Here is a 23565-nt window from a genome sequence, read left to right as displayed (position 1 = left end):
GTGGTGCCCAGAACTGGACACAGTATTCCAGGTGAGGTCTGACCAGAGCAGAATACAGTGGCACTATTACTTCCCTTGATCTAGATGCTATACTCCTATTGATGCAGCCCAGAATTGCATTGGCTTTTTAAGCTGCCGCGTCACACTGTTGGCTCATGTCAAGTTTGTGGTCAACCAAGACTCCTAGATCCTTTTTACATGTACTGCTCTCAAGCCAGGTGTCACCCATCTTGTATTTGTGCCTCTCATTTTTTTGGCCCAAGTGCAATACTTTACATTTCTCCCTGTTAAAATTCATCTTGTTTGTTTTGGCCCAGTTCTCTAATCTGTCAAGGTCGTTTTGAAGTGTGATCCTGTCCTCTGGGGTGTTAGCCACCCCTCTCAGTTTGGTGTCATCTGCAAATTTGATCAGGATGCCCTTGAGTCCATCATCCAAGTCGTTGATAAAGATGTTGAATAAGACCGGGCCCAAGACAGAACCCTGTGGCACCCCACTAGTCACTCTTCTCCAGGATGAAGAGGAACCATTGATGAGCACCCTTTGGGTTCGGTCAGTCAGCCAGTTACAAATCCACTGAGTGGTAGCATAGTCAAGACCGCATTTTACCAGCTTCTTTACAAGAATATCATGGGGCACCTTGTCAAATGCCTTGCTGAAATCAAGGTAGGCTACATCCACTGCGTTCCCTTCATCTACCAGGCTTGTAATTCTGTCAAAAAACGAGATCAGGTTAGTCTGACATGACTTATTTTTCAGAAATCCATGCTGACTATTGGTGATCACAGTATTCCTTTCTAGGTGCTCACAGACTGTTTGCTTAATGATCTGCTCCAGAATCTTCCCTTCATATTGATGTCAGACTGACTGGGCGGTAATTATTTGGGTCCTCTCTTTCCCCCTTTTTGAAAATAGGGACAACATTTGCCCTCCTCCAGTCTGCCAGGACTTCGCCTGTTCTCCAGGAATTCTCAAAGATGACTGCCAGTGGTTCTGAGATCACATTTGCCAGTTCTTTTAATACTCTTGGATGCAGTTCATCTGGCCCTGGAGACTTGAATACATCTAAACTAGCCAAGTATTCTTGTACTATCTCCTTAGTTATTCTGGGCTGTGTTTCCTCTGCTGAATCATTTGCTCCAAATTCTTCATGTCGGGCATTGTTTTCTTTATTGGAGAAGACTGAGGCAAAGAAGGCATTGAGGAGTTCAGCCCTTTCTGTGTCCCCTGTTTGCATTTCACCATCTTCTCCTCTGAGTGACCCCACTGTTTCGTTGTTCTTCCTTTTGCTACGAACATACCCATAAAAGCCTTTTTTGTTGCTTTTAACCTCTCTAGCAAGCCTGAGTTCATTCTGTGCTTTAGCTTTTCTGATTTTGTGTCTACACGTGCTGGCTATTTGTTTGAATTCCTCTTTGGTGGTTTCCCCCTTTTCCATTTTTTGTACACATCCTTTTTTAATCTTAACTCAGTTAAAAGTTCTTTAGCAGAAATGTTATAAAGGATTAGATAAAAAATAAACTGTTAATTGGTGAAACGGGGGAAAGTAAAGTTAATCATAAATTACAGGACAAAAATTGGAAAAGATGGAAAGGATTTGCTGAAATAGTTAACCGAACTAGAATACAAAAAAGGGGGTTTGAGGAGGTTAAGAAAACAAGCTAACGAAAGATAAGTTATGGGAAGATTCGATGTGTTATTTTTTTAATGGACTTTATTTTCTGTTTTTGTATTTTCTTCCCCTTTTTTTCTTTTCTTATTATGATGTCTTGTTTTTGATGTTGTTTAATATGATGTTATTATTTTTTCTTTTTGTAACCTTTAAAACCTTAATAAATATTATTTAAAAATAAAAAAATAAATGTGACCATTTGCTGCCTCCCAAAATAATGCTTAAGCCTCCCCCCCCCCAAAAAAAAACCACAACTCAAACATGGTAGCTGGTCTTGTCAAACGGGCCAATATAAGGTTCATTTGGCAAGTTTGTTGTTGTTTAGTCTTTAATTTGTGTGCGACTCTTCATGACCCCATGGACCAGAGCACGCCAGGCACTCCTGTCTTCTACTGCCTCCCGCAGCTTGGTCAAACTCATGTTCATAGCTTTGAGGACACTGTCCAACCATCTCATCCTCTGTCGTCCCCTTCTCCGTGTGCCCTCCATCTTTCCCAACATCAGGGGGATCTTGTCCAGGGAGCCTTCTCTTCTCATGAGGTGGGCAAAGTATTGAAACCTCAGCTTCAGTATGTGTCCTTCCAGTGAGCACTCAGGGCTGATCTCCTTCAGAATGGATAGGTTTGATCTTCTTGCAGTCCATGGGACTCTCAAGAGTCTCCTCCAGCACCATAATTCAAAAGCATCAATTCTCTGTTGATCAGCCTTCTTTATGGTCCGGCTCTCACTTCCATACGTCACTACTGGGAAAACCATAGCTTTAACTATACGGACCTTTGTTGGCAAGGTGATGTCTCTGCTTTTTAAGATGCTGTCTTTGTCATTGCTTTTCTCCCAAGAAACAGGCGCTTTTTAATTTCGTGACTGCTGTCACCATCTGCAGTAATCATGGAGCCCAATAAAGTAAAATCTCTCACTGCCTCCATTTCTTCCCCTTCTATTTGCCAGGAGGTGATGGGACCAGTGGCCATCATCTTCGGGTTTTTTGATGTTGAGCTTCAGACCATATTTTGCGCTCTCCTCTTTCACCCTCATTAAAAGTTTCTTTAATTCCTCCTCGCTTTCTGCCATCAAGGTTGTGTCATCTGCATATCTGAGGTTGTTGATATTTCTTCTGGCAATCTTAATTCTGCTTGGGATTCATCCACTCCAGCCTTTCGCATGTTGAATTCCGCATATAAGTTAAATAAGCGGGGAGCAATATACAGCCTTGTTGTACTCTTTCCCAATTTTGAACCAATCAGTTGTTCCATATCCAGTTCTAACTGTAGCTTCTTGTCCCACATATAGATTTCTTATGTTAAGGAAATTAGGGGGCGGCACATCTTTAAAGTTATTAAATGTTACAGGTATTATGCCTGAATGTATCCTTTCAACTTGACAGCTCAGGGAAGTTACCGTATTTTTTGCTCTATAAGACTCACTTTCCCCCTCCTAAAAAGTAAGGGGAAATGTGTGTGGGTCTTATGGAGTGAATGCAGGCTGCACAGCTATCACAGAAGCCAGAACAGCAAGAGGGATTGCTACTTTCACTGCGCAGCGATCCCTCTTGCTGTTCTGGCTTCTGAGATCCAGAATACTTTTTTTCTTGTTTTCCTCCTCCAAAAACTAGGTGCGTCTTGTGGTCTGATGCGTCTTATAGAGCGAAAAATACGGTACCTAGCTTTAAAAATAATATAAAATCAACTCCTTTGCCAGTTTCCTCCGTTCCAAAGCTATTTTCCCCTTGAAAAAGGACTCCAGGAAGTATCCAGGGGTGACAATTGCTGAGCTGGGCCAAGGAAAGCCTAATCCCATCACCAAACTTGCCAAGGGGCCAGTCATGCAAAGGAAGTTCTATTGTACTTTGGGTGATGGGCCTTCAGAGGTGTTTGCCTATGCTAATCTTATACCTGAGTCTTGCCCTGACATGGGCATGCTTATGCTAATCTTGTACCAAGGACTTGTCTGGTCATGTTTGCCAAGGTTAGACTAATGTAACCCCTGTCTACCCCTCCGCTATTGTGACATGTCAGTGATGTAAGAATCATATAGCAATGATGCTCTAGAAACGGTATTCTGGGATATCGTGGGGAAGTTTTAAAAGTCTTTGTCACCCCATGCTTGGGGTCCAAAATTCCTCTTTGAACCTGTTGCGCAATAAACTTTGGTCTACAGCGATTTGCTCCAGTTGGTGGCTGGATTCCTTCCTTTATTCTGCAAGGGACCCGCGGGCTCTTCCCAACGAGCTGGTTTGACTGAACAGCCTCACACCTAGATTTTTCCATAACACTCAGGAGACAGATGAGGTGATCAGGCACTCCCATTTCTTTAAGAACTTGCCATAGTTTGCTGTGGTCGACACAGTCAAAGGCTTTTATGTAGTCAGTGAAGCAGAAGTAGATGTTTTTATGAAACTCCCTAGCTTTCTCCATAATCCAGCATGTTTGCAATTTGGTCTCTGGTTCCTCTGCCCCTTCGAAATCCAGCTTGCACTTCTGGGAGTTCTCAGTCTGTCAGGTTCCACTCTGACAGAAGACTCAGAGGAGGCTGGATCTTTCCTCATAACTCATCGCTGGAGGCATAAGCTGCAGAGCTCTCACGGAAGGAAGCTTCAACTTGAGAAGCCAGTGGGTTCTTGCTGGAGATGGCTAGGAGAAGCAGCAGCAGCAGCAGTTGCAAATAAGTCATGCAATGTTGAAGAAGCTTAGGATCTCCCTCTGGGAACAGGGATAGGAAAGCTGACTGAATTACATAAAGGACTGAACATTGTTTGCAATGTGCTACTTTATCATGCTTATCTTATTGTTAGACTGTTTAAAACTGTTCTGCAGTAAAGCTTCAAAACTTATTTTTGTGATGGAGAGAATTCATTTCCACACAAGGTCCAGATCAGGAGTTCCACAGAACAACTTTAACAGCAAGTACTTGAAGGGTACTTCAACAAGTACTTCAACAAGTACTTGAAGGGACGCGGGTGGTGCTGTTTGTTAAACCACAGAACCTAGGGCTTGCCGATCAGAAGGTCGGTGGTTTGAATCCCTGCGACGGGTTGAGCTCCCTTTGCTCGGTCCCTGCTCCTGCCAACCTAGCAGCCTAGCACGTCAAAGTGCAAGTAGATGCAACCTAGCACGTCAAAGTGCAAGTAGATAAATAGGTACCGCTCTGGCGGGAAGGTAAACGGCGTTTCTGTGCGCTGCTCTGGTTCACCAGAGGTAGCTTAGTCATGCTGGCCACATGACCCGGAATCTGTACACCGGCTCCCTCGGCCAGTAAAGCGAGATGAACGCCGCAACCCCAGAGTTGTCTACAACTGGGTCTAATGGTCAGGGGTCCCTTTACCTTTACCTTTACCTTTACTTGAAGGACCAAACCAAGAATTACAACAATCTCTTCCTCAAACTGGTTCAGCCTCCACCACCTTTACTGCAGTCAACTGAAGGCAACCAACTATGCCCTGGGCCCCCCAATCTTTCTCACTGCCAATGAAAACTAATAAATGAAAAGGAAGAGAACCTAGCCATGTCACACTGACACAAACACCTTGCATATGAACTTTGTAAAATAATGAAAGTGTACTACCCCTCCCCCCCCGCTCGCTCTCCCCACCTCTCAATTCCCCAACCTTACACTGTATACAACATTAAAGTCTGTCTGTCTGTGAATTTTTATGATATCCAGACAGAGTAGCTTATAGTTAGGAAGCCAACACCCTCCCTTCAGATGTGAAGGAAATAAGCAGCTATCCTATCCTAAAAGACATCTGAAGGCATCCCTGTTTAGGGAAGTTTTTGATATTTAATGCTGTACTGTTTTTAACACTTGATTGGAAGCCGCCCAAAGTGGCTGGGGGTATAAATAAATTATTATTATTATTATTATTATTATTATTATTATTATTATTATTTTGTAATGATCTTCCTCTGTTTCACTTCAGATAATTCAGTGGGGCCTCTTCTCAGTTCATTCTCTTCTGGATCAGTGTCTTAATCCTTTGTAGATTCTGTATATCACAGAATAGTCATTGAGATGTCCCCAGATGTTGTCCAGTTCCCATCAGCTTCAGCCAGCAGGGCAGACAGTCAAGGATGATAGAAACTCTAATCTGGACCCCACCACCTTGGTTCTGCTGCCCTATATCCTTCCCATTGAAAGAAATGTGAAAATTGATTTTGTACGCTACAGATTTATCCTGGTCTGGTGCATGCAATGTCTTTTGTTTTGCAGCTGTGTGATTTGTGCTCACATTGTATTGTGGTGGCCATTGGCTATAAACAATAAAATTTATAGATACAGTAGATTGAAATGCAAAAATAAGTAATAAAATATATAAAATGATTTTATTTTTTTGGTCCTCACTCCCAAATGGTGTGTGTGTTTTTGGTTATATTGTGCTTTTGGTTATATTGGGGGTGGCGTGGGGGTGGAGAAGTATAAGGCCAAAAAGGCTCCCCTCCTCTGCTAAATGGATGCAGGAGACCAGAGGCAGTGAATGAAAAAGCAGGGAAAGAGAAACCCTCCAAGTGCCACTGTTTAGAATTAGAGAATGGAGTTATCCAACCCCCGGCCCTCTGAAGGCAATCCTGTATAGGAAAGTTTTTTAATGTTTAATGTTTTATTATGTTTTTTATATATGTTGGAAACTTCCCAGAGTGGCTGGGGCAGCGTAATAAGATGTGTGGTGTATAAAAGGGAAATTATATTTATGGAATGGGATGTCCCTATTTTCATCAGAGAAATGTTGGAGGGTTTGAAAAGGTCGGTGGCTGGAGCTAAGTGATTGCGTGATCCCAACCAGCAGAGCTGGGAACTGGACTGCCTCCTCCAGCTACCCATTAGGGCTGCAGGCATAGCTGTCAACCTTCCCTTTCTTTGCGGGAAATTCCCTTATTCCAGCGCCATTTCCCGCTGCTATCCCGGATTGTTAGATATCCCGTAGACTGTCCCTGGGGCAGGTGAGGCTGCTGATCCCTTATTTTCCAGTCTGCTGATCCCTTATTTTCAAATCTGAAAGTTGACAGCTATGGCTGCAGGGTGGCATCGTCCCAGCTTTCTGAAAATATGTAGTGATGAGAAAACCAGTGACTGCACTTCGGATCACAAGGAGACTTATTTGTCCAACATTCTGGATATCTTATAAGATGCCAGGTAGATTCCAATGAAAGGATAAATTTTGAGGGACAGCGCAAGGGGGCGCATCCAGCCTCGCAGCCTCCCAGGGCCCAACCCACAGCCAGCGAGCTCCGATGCCCAGAGAGGCAGGAAAGGGGGCCAGCCAGGGGGACTCGAGAGCGGCTGCCCTTTCCTGTCCCCGCCGAGGAGAGCGGAGGAGCAGCGGCCCCGTGGCCTGGCGAGTTTCCCCGGAGAGGAGCCGGATTCCGCTGCAGGGACGGAGCGAGGAGTCCGAGGTGCAGGAGGGGGAGAGCAGGTGGGCCTGGCAGGATCCGGCCCCGAGCGGAGCCAGAGGCTGCAGGGCGCCCCCCCCCCCAAGGGGGCAGGAAGGGGAAGGGGCGCAGCGGAGGGGCAGGGCATCTGCAGGAGGGCACAGGGGCCAACATCTCTGGCTCAGGCTGGCCCGGACCCTGCCGGAGCCCCTGGGGAGCTGCTCCCTTCAGTCCTGAGCTCAAGGGGCAGAATGAGGGCTCCAAGGCAGCTGCTGCTTCCCGGTGGACGATGCATATAGTCGCTCACGGATCAGCGGCGTAGCTGGGGCTTTTGCCGCCCCTCTCCCTGTCCCTCAGCAGGGAGCCCCGTCCTCTTCCACGGTCCTCCCCACGGCGGAGAGGGAAGGGGAGGCAGGGGGGAATGGAAGAGCAGTGCAACAGGGAGGTGTCCCTCTCACTCTGCAGCCCCCTGACACCCTTTGCAGGCCACTACTCCTGCCCCCCCTTCCTCTGCCAGTGCCATTGATGAACCTATCGCCCTCCTTGGTGAATTGGTCTGATCGCCTTCGAAAGCTCTCTTTGCCACCACCATCACCGCATCTTGTGGCAATGATGTCCGTCAGGTTCATTTAGCAAGGAAATGGCTTCTTTTGCCTGCCCCAAATCAAGGTACACTGTGCCTACACATGGAGGTTCTGTTGATCTGTCACGGCAATTAAAACAGCTGATAGATCTATACTCCAGAGAATGCATCTGATCTTTTCCTAAGCTGTCCAAGCTAGTGACCTCTTGTGTCTGCGTGTAAATAAGTGAGAGAGCCTTAAGCCTGGTTTCATTAATTGTTTTATTTCCACCTTCCTCAGTAAGGCTGCAGAGTTTTCAGATGAAGGCTGAGGGTTGAAGTGGGTGACAGTTTAGAGAATGCAGAAGAAAGGAGGATTCTTAAGATGTGTGGCATATGGAAATGAATTAATGATAATAAAAACGTTGAAGATAGTATTGTAAAAGACTGAGGAAGGCGAAATTGAAATTAGCTATTCATGTTCAGATTATTACTCATTTCATTTCTATACTGCTTCATATTTCTAATGTTTTTAAATAATAAATTTTATTAAAATTTTCACAATATCTCCAATCATACAATTTTCCAAATCACATATTTTGACTTTTTGAACCTCCCTCAGCTCCTCTGACAATCATTCATAATTAAATTTATACCTTCACATTCCTTAATTATAGTATCGCCTTCAAGTAAAATCTTTCTATCCTCGTTTACATTCTTGCAATATTCCTTATTTTTTTCACAAAGCTTCTTTAAAACACACTAGCGTTGTTTGTTCCTCACATACACTCTTCAAATATTCTCTGAATTTTCCCCAGTCCTCTAGGAACTTGTGGTCTCTTTGAAGTCTGATTTTTCCAGTTAATTTATCTAGTTCTGCGTAATCTGTTAGTTTTTTTCTCCATTCTTCCAAAGTCGGTAATTCTTCTTGTTTCCATTTTTGGGCCATCAATGTTCTCGCTGCTGTTATTGCGTACTGAAAGAGTTTACAGTCCCTCTTATTTATTTCATTTCTAGTTATTCCCAGTAGGAAGGTTTCTGGTTTCTTTACAAAGCTATATTTCAGCATTTTCTTTAATTCATTATATATCATTTCCCAGAACCCCTTCACTTTCTTACACTCCCACCACATATGAATAAAATTACCCTCTTTCTCTTTACATTTCCAACATTTGTTACAGGTTTTATACATTTTTGCCAATTTAACTGGTGTTATATACCATCTGTATACCATTTTCATAACATTTTCTTTTAACATAGTACATGCTGTAAACTTCAGATTTTCATTCCATATTTTTTGCCAGTCTTCCATATCAATACTATACCCTAAATCTCTGGCCCAGTGAATCATTACAGATTTAACTTCCTCATCCATCGTGTGCCATTCCAATAATATTTTATACATTTTTGAGATTATCTTACAATCATTGTTAACAGTTTCCGTTTGAAATTTCGAATCTTTTTCTTTATACCCTTTTTCTTTCACATCCTTTTTAAACATATCATTTATCTGGTAGTAGTGCAGCCAATCAAATACATGTTCTTTTACTTGCTCGTATGGCTTCAATCTCCATTTCTCTCCTCCTTTTACCACTAAATCTCCGTAAGTAATCCAATTACTCCTCCTATTAATTTTCTTGACTCCCATAACCTCTAATGGGGATAACCAATGTGGAACCCCCATTTCTAATAGATTTTTATATCTGTCCCATACTTCAATTAACGATTTCTGGAAGATAGGGTTTTCAAACGATTTATAACCTTTTTTCTTCTCTTGCCATAGATACGCATGCCACCCAAATCTGTTATCTGCTTCATATTTTTAAGGGAAAAAATCTAATTAGTAATTAGAGAGAAATCTCATTGCAGTTTGTGTCCATAGGATGTTGAGAACATAAACTCTGTAGATCCAGGAGTTCTCTCCTCCTGATAGTCTTAGATTTGATTGTTCTTTCCGATAGAACAGGAGGAACGAAACATTTTTGGGCTTAAAGCTGCATTGATTCTGGAGGCCACATTCCATTGAGCTTTGTGGCCGATGTATGCACATGCATGCGCACACAGAAAAGAGATGCAGACCATAAAGTCACATGCACACACGCCAGAGGTGCTGCACACACTCACCAGACATGCCATCTAGCATACATACAAGTCTTGCAAACACAATCAGCATGTTTAGACCTTCCAACCCCAGTCTTGGGGGGAGGAAAAATAAGAGCACAAGAAGACCCTGCTGAATTAGCAATGAGATCTGTGAAAAAAAGTCCCTTCTGATTGTTCTTTAGAAATCCTCTTTAAAGAGCAGCCAGAGGGATCATTTATTTCCAGATCAGGGCTTTTACCCCATTTCAGCACTGTGCTGGTTTGTGCTGAAATTGGAGTTGAAAAGATCTCTCCAAGGGCCCTTTAGGCATCTTTCTCTCCAGGACAGACAGAGATCTTCATCCTATGATCAGATCAGGAGATGGAAACGGCAGGGACTAGCAGGACACACCCTGAGGCTAGGCAAGCCATATGCAGCCAATGGACTGCAAGTTAGAATATCTTCAGTAAAGAGAAAACAAAACAAATTCCTTCCAGTAGCACCTTAAAGACCAACTAAGTCAGTTCTTGGTATGAGCTTTCGTGTGCATGCACACTTCTTCAGATACACTGAAGTGTGTATCTGAAGAAGTGTGCATGCACACGAAAGCTCATACCAAGAACTGACTTAGTTGGTCTTTAAGGTGCTACTGGAAGGAATTTGTTTTGTTTTGACTATGGCAGACCAACACGGCTACCTATCTGTTTCAGTAAAGAGAGTTTGTGACCATCAAATATAAAATATTTTGGAGTGGGTTGTTTGATTTTGTTGACCAATGTTCCTTTTGTCTGTTTGTTTCTTAGACTGTGCAGATACCATACATTTAAAGCATGTGGCTTCCCCCAGAGAACCACAGGACCTGTAGTTTATTGCTAGAGTTCTCAACACCCCTAACAAACTGCAGCTGGCAGGATTTCTTGGGTGAAGTCATGTACTTTAAGTGTTAGGTGGGTCTGTCGCAGCCTTAATCATATACAAAGATCTGCTGCTGCCTTTCCAACATGCTAGAAGTTGCAGGCAGGATCAGCATTCCCTGTCCACTGAACATGCTCAGTCCTCTCACTGGGTTGTTTTTGGATTTCCCTCCCACTGCCTTGGTCCCCCCCCCCAAAAAAAATATTATTTGTACTTCCATAAACCAAGTCTTTGGATAACTTCCCCTCCTCCCTGGGTGGAGTCATTTGGGTGACATAATGATTGTCATTCACAGCCTGAACACCAGAAACAGAAAGAGTAATAATATATTTCAAAAACTGGCTAATGGTTAAAATGTGCTTTTGTTTTTATTCTTGGGTTTTATTTTACTTTGTGTCTAATTCTTTTCCAGCAGGGTGGTGTAAAAATGGAAGAGCAGGGACCCAGGAGACCCATTCAAAGGGAAAGACTGGAGTGCAAAGGAAGGAAACCTCCTGCCGGCCAAGTTGGGGCCATCAGGGATCTTCTGCCTCGGGCAGATTTATTTCAAATTAATCAGGAGCCAGAGGAGGGGCAGCCGCAGCAGCACTGGGATGCCGAGAAGCAAGATTTCCTGAAGACGATGCAGCCCCCTCGTTCAGGGTGGGAAACCCCAAAGGCTCCCAGTTCTCCCCACTCTGGGGATGGTGTCCTCCCTTTCAGGGGAGCTGCAGATGCCAGTCGGTGGCTCAGTGGGAGAGTAGGGGGAGCAGACCAGACCCTGCTCCCAGACACTGAGGGGCTTCTGGGAAAGGTAAGTGCCCTTCTTCTTGTAAAGAAGCTGGTAAAATGCGGTCTTGACTTTGCTACCACTCAGTGGATTTGTAACTGGCTGACTGACCGAACCCAAAGGGTGCTCATCAGTGGTTCCTCTTCATCCTGGAGAAGAGTGACTTGTGGGGTGCCACAGGGTTCTGTCTTGGGCCCGGTCTTATTCAACATCTTTATTAACGACTTGGATGATGGACTCAAGGGCATCCTGATCAAATTTGCAGATGATACCAAACTGGGAGGGGTGGCTAACACCCCAGAGGACAGGATCACACTTCAAAACGACCTTGACAGATTAGAGAACTGGGCCCAAACAAACAAGATGAATTTTAACAGGGAGAAATGTAAAGTATTGCACTTGGGCCAAAAAAATGAGAGGCACAAATACAAGATGGGTGACACCTGGCTTGAGAGCAGTACATGTGAAAAGGATCTAGGAGTCTTGGTTGACCACAAGCTTGACATGAGCCAACAGTGTGACGTGGCAGCTAAAAAAGCCAATGCAATTCTGGGCTGCATCAATAGGAGTATAGCATCTAGATCAAGGGAAGTAATAGTGCCACTGTATTCTGCTCTGGTCAGACCTCACCTGGAGTACTGTGTCCAGTTCTGGGCGCCACAGTTCAAGAAGGACACTGACAAACTGGAACGTGTCCAGAGGAGGGCAACCAAAATGGTCAAAGGCCTGGAAACGATGCCTTATGAGGAACGGCTAAGGGAGCTGGGCATGTTTAGCCTGGAGAAGAGGAGGTTAAGGGGTGATATGATAGCTATGTTCAAATATATAAAAGGATGTCACATAGAGGAGGGAGAAAGGTTGTTTTCTGCTGCTCCAGAGAAGCGGACACGGAGCAATGGATCCAAACTGCAGGAAAGAAGATTCCACCTAAACATTAAGGAAGAACTTCCTGACGGTCAGAGCTGTTCGACAGTGGAATTTGCTGCCAAGAAATGTGGTGGAGTCTCCTTCTTTGGAGGTCTTTAAGCAGAGGCTTGACAACCATATGTCAGGAGTGCTCTGATGGTGTTTCCTGCTTGGCAGGGGGTTGGACTCGATGGCCCTTGTGGTCTCTTCTAACTCTATGATTCTATGATTCCTCTCACCTGGGTTTCCAGCACCTGGAGGTCACAGGTCCAGTGCCTCTAGACATGGAGGTTCTGCTTAGCTTTGGTGGTGAATATTCCTCCTCCCTGCACTTTATCTCTAATCCACTTTAAAAAGGTTTGCTAGACCAAACCTTACATGGCAGGTTTGCGATCATATCTCCTACTATTCTTACTTTACCTAAACAGCTGCAGGACTCTGAGTTTTATCAGAGCAGAAGCTGTGTCAGAAGAGGTGACCTTCCACCACCCCCCGTTTTCCTCCTCTAAATTGCCTCCATTTCCAAAATGCTCTTTGGTCCCCACTGAGGTAAAAATCTTGGCACGTCTTGCAGCCTCAGCAATCCCATGTGTAGTCGCATTAAATAAGACTGGCCTACCTTGCAAGGTTGTTGCAAGATCTATTAAGATAATGGCCAGGTTCAGATGACTAAATCACAGCCTGAAAAGCAGGGTTAAAAATAGGAACAGTTTTTAATACATTGCTGCAGCAAAGTTACGCTAAAACCTAAGTTGACCCAAGATTAAAACAAAAAACTCTAGCTGCCACCACAGTCTCCTGGCCCCCACAACCAGAATGCATCACTCCAGGAAGGACCCCCACCCAACCTTTAGTGAGAGAGGGCAAAAGAGAAGGACTCTGCATGGGTAGTTGCACAAATTTACCAGCTGTGCTCCTGCACTGGCAGCAAGGCTAACAAACAGAGGAGCTGGGAACGTGCTGGTCCCATATCTCCCTGCTTCTGCCTCCTGACCTAATTGTCCCACCTTACCTCAAGATTGGGCCAGCCCTGAGGGTGAACTGTGATGAAACCAGGCACTCTCTTATGAGCCATAACTAACAAACTTTCCATTTTGCCCAAACTAGGAAACTACAGCTGCCAGCTAACTTCACCAAGCTGTTTTCACCAAGCTAACTTCAAACTGTGCTTGGTGAAAACAGGAAACTCTGGCTGATCAGTGGCTTCGTGGTTTGACTGGCTGATCAGTGGCTTCGTGGTTTGACTGATTCCACTGATAGCAGTAAAAATAGGAAGCCCTGTTGCGTTCAAAGGGGTTGTTTGGACAGAGTCTCTGATCAGCATGCCTAGCAGGACAGGCTTAAAAAGGTAAAGGGACCCCTGACCATTAGGTCCAGTCGTCACCAACTCTGGGGTTGCAGCGCTCATCTTACTTTATTGGCCGAGGGAGCCGGCGTACACCTTCCGGGACATGTGGCCAGCATGACTAAACTGCTTCTTGCGAACCAGAGCAGCCCACGGAAATGCCGTTTACCTTCCTGCCAAAGCGGTACCTATTTATCTACTTGCACTTTGACGTGCTATCGTACTGCTAGGTTGGCAGGAGCAGGGACCGAGCAACGGGAGCTCACCCCATCGCAGGGATGCAAACCGCCGATTATTATTACTTGCATCCTGCCTATCTGACTGGGTTGTCTCTGCCCATCTGGGTAGCTTCCAACAAAATAAAAACCGTCAAAAATTGCCTTGTAAAAGGCTGCCTTCAGAAGTCTTCCATTTTGTAGAAATGGCCTTCGGTTTTAAAGAATTGCCCTCTTTTCGAAATCATGTGGTGTAAACATGTATGTTGTCCTCTACGTCCAAACACACACAGACCCACACATAGTAGGAACAAGCAGTGCTTGCAAACTTGCCATCTAAGATGAACTATCTTGCAAACTTGCCATCTAAGTTGTTTACTCCTGACCGAAGTTCCTGTTTCCCAAAAGGACAGGAGGGGGAGCAGAGGAGGAAAGGGATGGGTTTGAAGGCTCTTTCCACCAGCCGCTTCTCTCCCCTGAGGAACAAGTGCAAAGGGTGTTTGCAGGGCAGGATGACAGAGGAAGAGGCAGCGAGGGCAGAGGGAGCAGTGGGCGGATCCACCGCCTCTCCCAGGGGGTCCAGATGCAAGCAAGGGGCTTCCTTCTTCTCCATGCAAGGGCCACCCATGTATTCAGAGCAGTCCTTTGCAGATTAACTCTTAAGTTCCAAGGAATCTACTATCAGGCCACTAATGTGCATACCGTGCCAGCCTTAGGAAGCGAGGCGGGACAGGCAGGTGAAAGGAATTTGCAAGGGTGTTTGAAAATGGGTGGAGGATCTTGGGAAGGGGGTGTCCAGTTGGGGCTTCTTCAGGGGCAGCGGAATGTCTTGGGCAGGAGAATCCCTGCAGGGGCTCTCAGACTCCCTTGGCTTCTTCTTCTTCCCTCCCTCCCAGGAAGCTGCAACTTGCTCTGGCTTCTGCGCTCCTCAGGAAGCTGAACCTGCAAACCTAGCTGAGACTGAACCTGCAACCCTGGCCAGGATGGAAGGAGGAAGATGGACGGTTGACCTGGTCAGGCTGTCTCCCGCATCCCTCCCCACAACCTCTGAGCATTCCCTCCCAGGACCCTTGGAGAAATCTGGTGAGTTCCAGGGGGGAGGAGATGGGGACAGGGATAGATGGATGGCGGAGGGAGAAAGAGGAAAAGATGGAGAGGAGACAAATGGAAGGAAGTTCCTGACAGGAAGAAGGAATGGGTGAGGCCTTCTCCGGAGCAGCTCTTTGTTTCTTGAATCCTTTTCAAGTGGGAGCAGATTTTCTTCCTCCAGGCTTTGAAACCTTAGGTGTTATTTCCATGGCAGGAATAATTGATGATAATGATGTTCCACACCAATCCTGAACAATGGGTGAAGGGGAATGGAAATGTTTCCCATAATTATTTATAATTAATGTATTTAAATGGTTTCTATTACCTTTATTTTTTATAGACAGAGTCAGAATGATACATTCCACCAGCATCAAAACACAATAGATGCATGCACCTCCCCAGTTTGGTGGGCTTAAGGGACAAAGGACCCGTTATCATGATACATGATTCCTGTGGCTGGAGGCTCTACACTTAGGATTGGGCATATAAAGTCCAAGAGTGTCTGGTATTATAAGCAAATTGTGTAAACTTGCCAATCTTACAGACTGGGGTTGTTTGTGAGAGTGAGTGAGTGAGTGGGATAATAATTTTAGCGCCCCTTGTTTCTCCCGCACAGACGCGAGACAACTCCAGTAGTAATTATCTCAGGTTTATTCCTCAAACTCATAAATCACTGTGGAGTTCAGTCTTCGGCCTCTTCATCCCAGCTTGCAGTTGCCGAGTCCTCCAGCAAAGAAGCCCCCACTTTCGCTTTCTTTTCCCCTCTTCTCGCAGATTCTCTCGAGCCTACGATTTTTTGGACAGGCTATTTCGGGGGCTCTGTGTCAGAGCTCAAACTGAAGATAACAGTCTGTGCCCCCCCCCCGGCACCCCCTCTTCCTGCTCTTTCTTCTTTCCTCCTGCTGCAGCTTGGCTGATCTTCCCCTGCTTCACATTCCAACTGAATCACATCTCTTGCGCTCTCAGGCTCTGTAAGCGGAGCCACGAGAGGCTTGAGATTCACGGAGCTGACACCCTGTAATTTTGTCCGTCCCTAAGCTTCCATGGAGATACTGTGGTACAACCTTGGTGCAAATTTCACAATAAGTACACAAAGCCAACAAAGAGACTCAGAAGTTTATAGTGGCACCAGCTTTCCTGGTCAAGAGTCCACTTTGTCAGACTGCAGCCCACAGAAGCTTAGGCAATAATACATTTATCAGCCTTTAAGGGCTGCAAAAGATGAATAAACAGAAGCGTAGTTCATTTATGGAATCCATCCTACAGGAGACAGTGAGAGCCAGCAACTTGGATAGCTTGAAAAAAAGGATAAGACTGACGTCTCTGCTCTGCCCTCGCGGTCCTAGGCAATAACGCTTCTTAATACTAGTTTCTGGAAAGCACCAGAAGGCAGAGAAGACTCTTGTGCTCCAGTCCTGCTTGCCAGTTTCCCACAGGCATCTGGTTGGCCTCTGTGAGAAGAGGATGCTGGACTAGGTGGGCCTTTGCCTGATCCAGCAGGCTCTTTTTAGGTTCCAACATAGTGCAATATTTTTACAGTTACATGTAGCACTTAATACTGTTACTTTAGCCTGAGATCATTCACTTGAGAAAGAGAAATAGAGATGTGTCTAATAAACCAGTTCCAGCATAGATCTGTATTATAAAATGAAGATGCCTTAGTAAGTGTGAATGGAGTGATCATGTATTGCTCTTGCTATTATCTTGCCATTATTAGCTTTCGTAAAATTTGGAACCTCGAGAGAATAGTGGAGAATGAAGGTGTTACAATGAGAGAAGGTGCAGACTGGGATTGACAGGTGTTCAGTTCCCTTTTTGTCTTTCTTGAAAGTCTAACAGAATTCTCTTTCCTCCCAGACTCCCAAACAGGTGAGGAAGATGAAAGTCAGAATTCTATGGAGCCACCTGTGAATTTATGCGAAAGAACAAAGAAATTGAGGATACAACAACAAACTCACAAAGGAGAGAGACTATTTGAATGTACGGAATGTGGAAAGAGCTTCAGTCGAAGTGGAAAACTTAGAATACACCAACGAACTCACACAGGGGAGAAACCATTTAAATGTATTGAATGTGGAAAGAGCTTCAGTCGAAATGATGCACTAAGAATACACCAACAAACTCACACGGGGAAGAAGCCTTTTAAATGTATTGAATGTGGAAAGAGTTTCAGCCAAAGTGGAGCACTTAGAATACATCAACAAACTCACACGGGGGAGAAACCATTTAAATGTATTGAATGTGGAAAGAGCTTCGGTGAAAGTGGGAAACTTAGAAGACATCAACGAACTCACATGGAAGAGAAACCATTCAAATGTATTGAATGTGGAAAGAGCTACAGTCAAAATGGAGACCTTAGAATACATCAACGAACTCACACGGGGGAGAAACCATTTAAATGTGTGGACTGTGGAAAGAGCTTCAGTCGAAGTGGCACACTTAAAAGTCATCAGCGAAGTCATACAGGAGAGAAACCATTTAAATGTATGGAGTGCGTTAAGAGCTTCAGTCGAAGTGGAAAACTTAGAATACACCAACGAACTCACACAGGGGAGAAACCATTTAAATGTATTGAATGTGGAAAGAGCTTCATTCAAAATGGATACCTTAGAATACATCAACGAACTCACACAGGAGAAAAACCATTTAAATGTATGCAGTGTGGAAAAAGCTTCAGTCAGAACGGAGCACTTAAAGTACATGAACAAATTCACACGGGGGAGAAACCATTTAAATGTATTGAATGTGGAAAGAGCTTCGGTGAAAGTGGGAAACTTAGAAGACATCAACGAACTCACATGGAAGAGAAACCATTTAAATGTAAAAAAAATTCCTTCCAGTAGCACCTTAAAGACCAACTAAGTCAGTTCTTGGTATGAGCTTTCGTGTGCATGCACACTTCTTCAGATACACAGAAGGAACTGCTACTGGAAGGAATTTTTTTTGTTTTGACTATGGCAGACCAACACGGCTACCTATCTGTAACTGAAACATTTAAATGTATGCAGTGTGGAAAGAGCTTCAGTCATAACGGAGCACTTAAAGTACATGAACAAATTCACACGGGGGAGAAACCATTTAAATGTGTGGATTGTGGAAAGAGCTTCAGTCGAAGTGACACACTTAAAAGTCATCAGCGAAGTCATACAGGAGAGAAACCATTTAAATGTATTGAAAGTGGAAAGAGCTTCATTCAAAATGGACACCTTAGAATACATCAACGAACTCACACAGGAGAAAAACCATTTAAATGTATGCAGTGTGGAAAGAGCTTCAGTCATAACGGAGCACTTAAAGTACATGAACAAATTCACACGGGGGAGAAACCATTTAAATTTATTGAATGTGGAAAGAGCTTCGGTGAAAGTGGGAAACTTAGAAGACATCAACGAACTCACATGGAAGAGAAACCATTCAAATGTATTGACTGTGGAAAGAGCTACAGTCAAAATGGAGATCTTAGAATACATCAACAAACTCACACGGGGGAGAAACCATTTAAATGTATTGAATGTGGAAATAGCTACAGTCAGTATGGAGCATTTAGAAGACATCAACAAACTCACACAGGGGAAAAATCACAGATACTTTAATAAACCGTATAGGTGTTCTTTACCTTTCCTTCTATGCTTCCTTGTAATACTGATAAAATCAAACCACGCCAATGCTTTCAGCCCCAGAAGAGGAGCTCCCCTTGGTGTCAGGGGAGGGGTCCAAGGGAGCATCTGAAGCCCTGCCATTCCTTCTGTCCCTGGCCCCTTCCCCTCCTCTCTCTGCCATCCCAGGGCCACTCTTGACTCCACAGCAGGAGACTGGATTTGTCTGTGATGGTGAGATGTCCTGGCTGGTTGAAGGACCACTTCCTGTTTCCTGGAGCTCCATCCTGCCTTCTCATGCAAGGTGAAGTCATGAAGCAGGCGAAGGCTGAGCACACCTAAGGGTGGCGCAGCGGGTGGGTGGGATTCTGCTTAACCTTTCCTCGTCTGCTCCTTTTCTGGATCCAAATCACCACACAAAAAGGGGCTTTGTGAGGGCGCAATCAATGTTATGGAGCTGCCCTGAAAATCATTGCTTTGTGACCGTAAGAGGCCCTTCTCAAAAAAACAAGCATAATAATAATAATAACTTTTATTTATATCCCGCCCCCCCCAGCCGAAGCCGGGCTCAGGGCGGCTAACAACACTAAAACAGTACAACATTACAAAACATTATAAAAATGAATTAAAATCAAAATTGATGGCAACCATAAACTAAAGTTTTGTAAAGATTGCCAAAGGAGGGAGTCAGGCTGCGCCCTGACCAAAGGCCAGGTGGAACAGCTCTGTCTTGCAGGCCCTGTGGAAAGATGTCAAGTCCTGCAGGGCCCTTGTCTCTTGTGACAGAGCGTTCCACCAGGTCGGAGCCGCAGCCGAAAAAGCCCTGGCTCTAGTTGAGGCCAGCCTAACCTCTCTGTGGCTTGGGACCTTCAAGGTGTTTTTTTTTAAGATCGTAAGTTCCTCTGTGGGGCATACCAGGAGAGGCGGTCCCGTAGGTACGAGGGCCCTAGGCCGTATAGGGCTTTGAAGGTTAAAACCAGCACCTTAAACCTGATCCTGTACTCCACCGGGAGCCAGTGCAGCTGGTATAGCACCGGATGAATGTGATCTCTAAGCGAAGACCCCATGGAGAGGGAGGTATCGAAGATTACACCCAAACTCTTAACGGACGGTGCTGGCACTAATTGCACCCCCGCAAGAGATGGGAGTTGCCCCCTCAGCCCCATGTCGTCCCGTCCCAGCCAGAGGACCTCTGTCTTCGAAGGATTTAACTTCAACCGGCTCCCACGTAACCATCCAGCCACAGCCTCCAAGCATCTGATCAGTGTGTCTGGGGCCGAGTCCGGGTGGCCGTCCATCAACAGATAGAGTTGGGTGTCATCAGCATACTGATGGCAGCCCAGCCCAAAACTCCGGACAAGCTGGGCGAGGGGGCGCATAAAGATGTTAAAAAGCATCGGGGAGAGTATTGCACCCTGGGGCACACCACACACCAAGGAGTTGCAGGATGACAATTCCCCCCCAAGCGCCACCCTCTGTCCCCGACCAGAGAGAAACGAGCGCAGCCATTGAAGGACTGTGCCCTGGATCCCCACGTCGGCAAGGCGGTGGTCCAGGAGTTCGTGATCGACCATGTCGAAGGCTGCTGACAGGTCTAGAAGAATCAGCAGCCCCGACCCGCCTCGATCCAGCTGCCTGCGGAGATCATCTGTTAGGGCGACCAGAGCCGTCTCGGTCCCATGACCAGCGCGGAAGCCGGACTGGAATGCCGGACCAGAGCCGATGTTTCATCCAGAAACCTACCAAGCTGTTCAGCAACCGCTCTCTCAATCACCTTACCCAGGAATGGAAGATTCGAAACCGGGCGGTAATTGGATAGATCTAAGGGATCTAATGATGTTTTCTTTAAGAGCGGGCGCACCACTGCCTCCTTCAGTTCCCCTGGGAATGTCCCGGTGCCAAGGGACAGATTGATGATATCCCCAGGGGGGCCCGCACCTCGTCTGGACAGACTTCTTAGCGGCTTTCACTGCCATCTCATAGGTTTTCATAAAAACCCTATAAGATGTTCTTGAGGCTCCGTCACGGGCACCCCGCCATACTCGCTCTAGCCGTCTGAGGTCCCGCTTCATTTTCCGGAGCTCCTCGGTAAACCAGGGAGCCCGGTTTCTGCGGGGTCGCAGAGGGCGCTTAGGTGCGATCTCATTGATGGCTGCCAGGAGCTGGGTATTCCAGGCCTCAACAAGCTCAGTCAATGAGTCGCCAGGGGGAGAAAGGTCCCGCAAGGCTTGACGGAATCTATCAGGGTCCATCAGCCTCTGCGGGCGAGCCCAAATTGGCTCGCCACCCAAGCAGGGTGGGGGTGGAACGTCAGTCCTGGCTTTCAGGGCATAGTGATCAGACCATGGCACCTTCATCGAAGGAAACATGATCACATCTATACTGATGCCAAAGATCAAATCCAGCGTGTGGCCTGCTTGATGTGTGGGGCCCGAAACAAACTCGGAGAGCCCTAGTGTCGCCATGGAAGACACTAGGTCCAGAGCCTGCGAGGAGGGAGTGGCATCAGCATGGATGTTGAAGTCCCCCAATACCAATAGGTTAGGGAACTCCAAGGCCCAGCCGGCCACCGCCTCCAGCAGACCTGACAGGGTGGCTGCTGGTGCGCTAGGTGGCCGGTACACCAGCCAGACAGCCAAGCTCACCTCGGAGCCCCACACTAGGCCAACACATTCAATGCTGGGGATCGATGGCGATGGTAGAGCCCTGAAAGAACAATCTTCCCGGATTAATAATGCCACCCCTCCCCCCCGGCCCACAGTCCGCGACTGGTGGAGGACGGAGAAACCCAGGGGCGCCATCTCTCGTAAGGTAACAGTATCCCCTTCGCGCACCCAGGTCTCAGTCACACATGCCAGGTCAACCCCCTGCGAGGTGAAGAAATCTCGCAGGGTGGCGGTTTTGTTGCCTATAGACCTGGCATTGCAAAACACCAGTGACGGAGGTGAGTAATCCTTGCTCACCCTACCCTCGTCTCTCGGGATGGGGCGCAGATTGGAAGGGGTACGAGCATATCCGTATCTCGATCCCCTTTGCCTATGACATCTGCCCCCACCGCCATACCTCCCTCACCCCTCCACAGTAGGAATCCCAAGCCTCAGGCTCGCCTCCATTTACAGAATATAAAAGCAAACAAACAAAAACAATTACACGAAAACAAAACCAATCCCCACCCCACTCCACAACCACCCCACCCCAACCCAAAATAAACCAAACCAAAATAAAAATACATGGATAAAAACCACCGCTTATGGTGGTACAACAAAGCAAAAAATAAAATAAAAACAGTTTAAAACATATAAAAACACTTCAAACAACCGCTGCCGCAGCACCAGTGTCCCCAAAGGTGCGGCAGTGGTGAGCGTGGGCCCCGCCCCCTGGCCTGATGGAGAGTGGGCCTGCAGGGGGAAGAGCCCTCCCCACAAACGCACGGCAAAGCGGCAGCAGCAATGTTCCGAGGCCTCCTTGGAGCCTTATATGCTGAGGTGGAGTCTGGGGCCCGCCCACAGGCCCAAGGTGGAGAATGGGCTTGCAGGGGGAGCGGTCCTCCCCAAGACTCACCGGCAAAGCGGCAGCAGCAGTGTCCCGGGCCTCCTTGGAGTCTTTTATGCTGAGGTGGAGTATGGGGCCCGTCCCCAAGCCCAAGATGGAGAATGGGCTAGCAGGGGGAAGAGCCCTCCCCACAAACGCACGGCAAAGCGGCAGCAGCATCAAGAGAATTTAAGCTACAGAATTTAAAACAAACAGATAATTACAAAAAAAGAAAGCAGTCTGGTGCCACATTGCGTAGGAGTTAGTTTAACACACTCTACCTGGGGCTGCCTTTGAAAAGAGCTCAGAAAGTTCAACTGGCTGAAAGAGCTGCAGACACACTGCTGACCAGGGCTGGCTATAGGCAGCATAGGACTCCCATATTAGAACAGCTCCGTCTGCCTAATTGTCTGTTTCTGGACACAATGTGCTGGTTATCACCTATAAAGTCCTGCTTTGCCTAATTCAAAAATGCCATGTCCTGTATTGATAGTTTTGTCCAGTATTTCAGATCTATCTCTCTCCCCCCCCCCTCTGCCAAATTAGGGATCCTCTCCAAGCACCTTTGTTTGAAATGGTGTGTGAATGTGAAAAGGCCTACATTTAAACTCTGGGTAGCCAAGCACAGACAGACTGACAGATTCATGAGTATCTGGGTTCGTGCATGCATGTGTGACAAATTCCAGGGGGCCCATCCTGTGAGGCTGCAGGAGATTGGAATGGATTTTTTTGAAGTCACTTCAGTACCAGGTGGAAAGAGAAAACCAACTGTCCACCAACCCCCCTCCCTGCCCTGCACTGGATTCACCACCCTGTTCCTTGTTTTACTGCCCTGTATTTTGCCTCACACTTACTAAGCTAAATTTTGGCTTAGTTTTGGTTTAGCAAACCTGACTAACATGCCACTTTCAAACCTGAAAGCTTTTTTCCTCCTGTTTTGGTTTGGAAGTTGGAGGAAAGTCAGATTCATGATCTGCAACTGCCCATTTATTTGGACTTTTCAGCACTGTGGCCGCTGTCACCCCTAAGCTCACGTCAGCAATGTCTAGGCAGCACGATGACCATGTATATACGCAATGGACAAGCTTTACAGAATTCCTTCAAACCATAGCAAGTACAAAATGAAATCTTTAGTCTCAAAGTCTCTGGAAATCTTTAAATGAAGTGAGGAACCAGACTTTGTAGGATGAAAGACAAGCTGTGAAGCTTTGTGTATTCAGCAAATATGATGTCCAACACTGAACAGTGATTCCGGATATTGACTACTGTTTTGTGGAATTCTTGTCAGCGTGGTGGGAGGATATAGAATTGCTTCATAAACTGAAAATAAAGTTTTGCCGACGATGAGCTGCATGACATACCACTTTACAAAAATTATAAACTAGAATACAAACAGTAATGAAAAAGAGTACATACCCCATCTTATGTCAAATGAATATATGTAAATGAAAATACCAAATGCTATGGAACAGTGCTCATGTAATAATGTAGTCACTGCTACTAACAATATATTTTGAAAAA

The 23565-nt window shown here is 46.0% G+C and overlaps 1 protein-coding gene across 1 annotated transcript; it reads left to right on the top strand.

Moving 5' to 3' along the window:
- The first annotated feature begins 6840 nt into the window (after positions 1–6840).
- On the top strand, positions 6841–18620 carry LOC309336620 (uncharacterized protein). The gene is made up of 5 exons (XM_081852665.1): positions 6841–7057; positions 11006–11386; positions 14725–14911; positions 16775–17657; positions 17922–18620. The coding sequence occupies exons 1-5, from the start codon at positions 6896–6898 to the stop codon at positions 18508–18510; spliced, it is 2202 nt and encodes a 733-aa protein (XP_081708791.1). The 5' UTR covers positions 6841–6895; the 3' UTR covers positions 18511–18620.
- The last annotated feature ends 4945 nt before the right edge of the window (positions 18621–23565 follow it).

The sequence above is a fragment of the Podarcis erhardii genome, assembly GCF_964252035.2.
Source record: "Podarcis erhardii genome assembly, chromosome: 2".
NCBI lineage: Eukaryota > Metazoa > Chordata > Lepidosauria > Squamata > Lacertidae > Podarcis > Podarcis erhardii.
The sequence above is the reverse complement of the archived record's forward strand: the minus strand, read 5'-3'. Positions and strand labels throughout refer to the sequence as shown.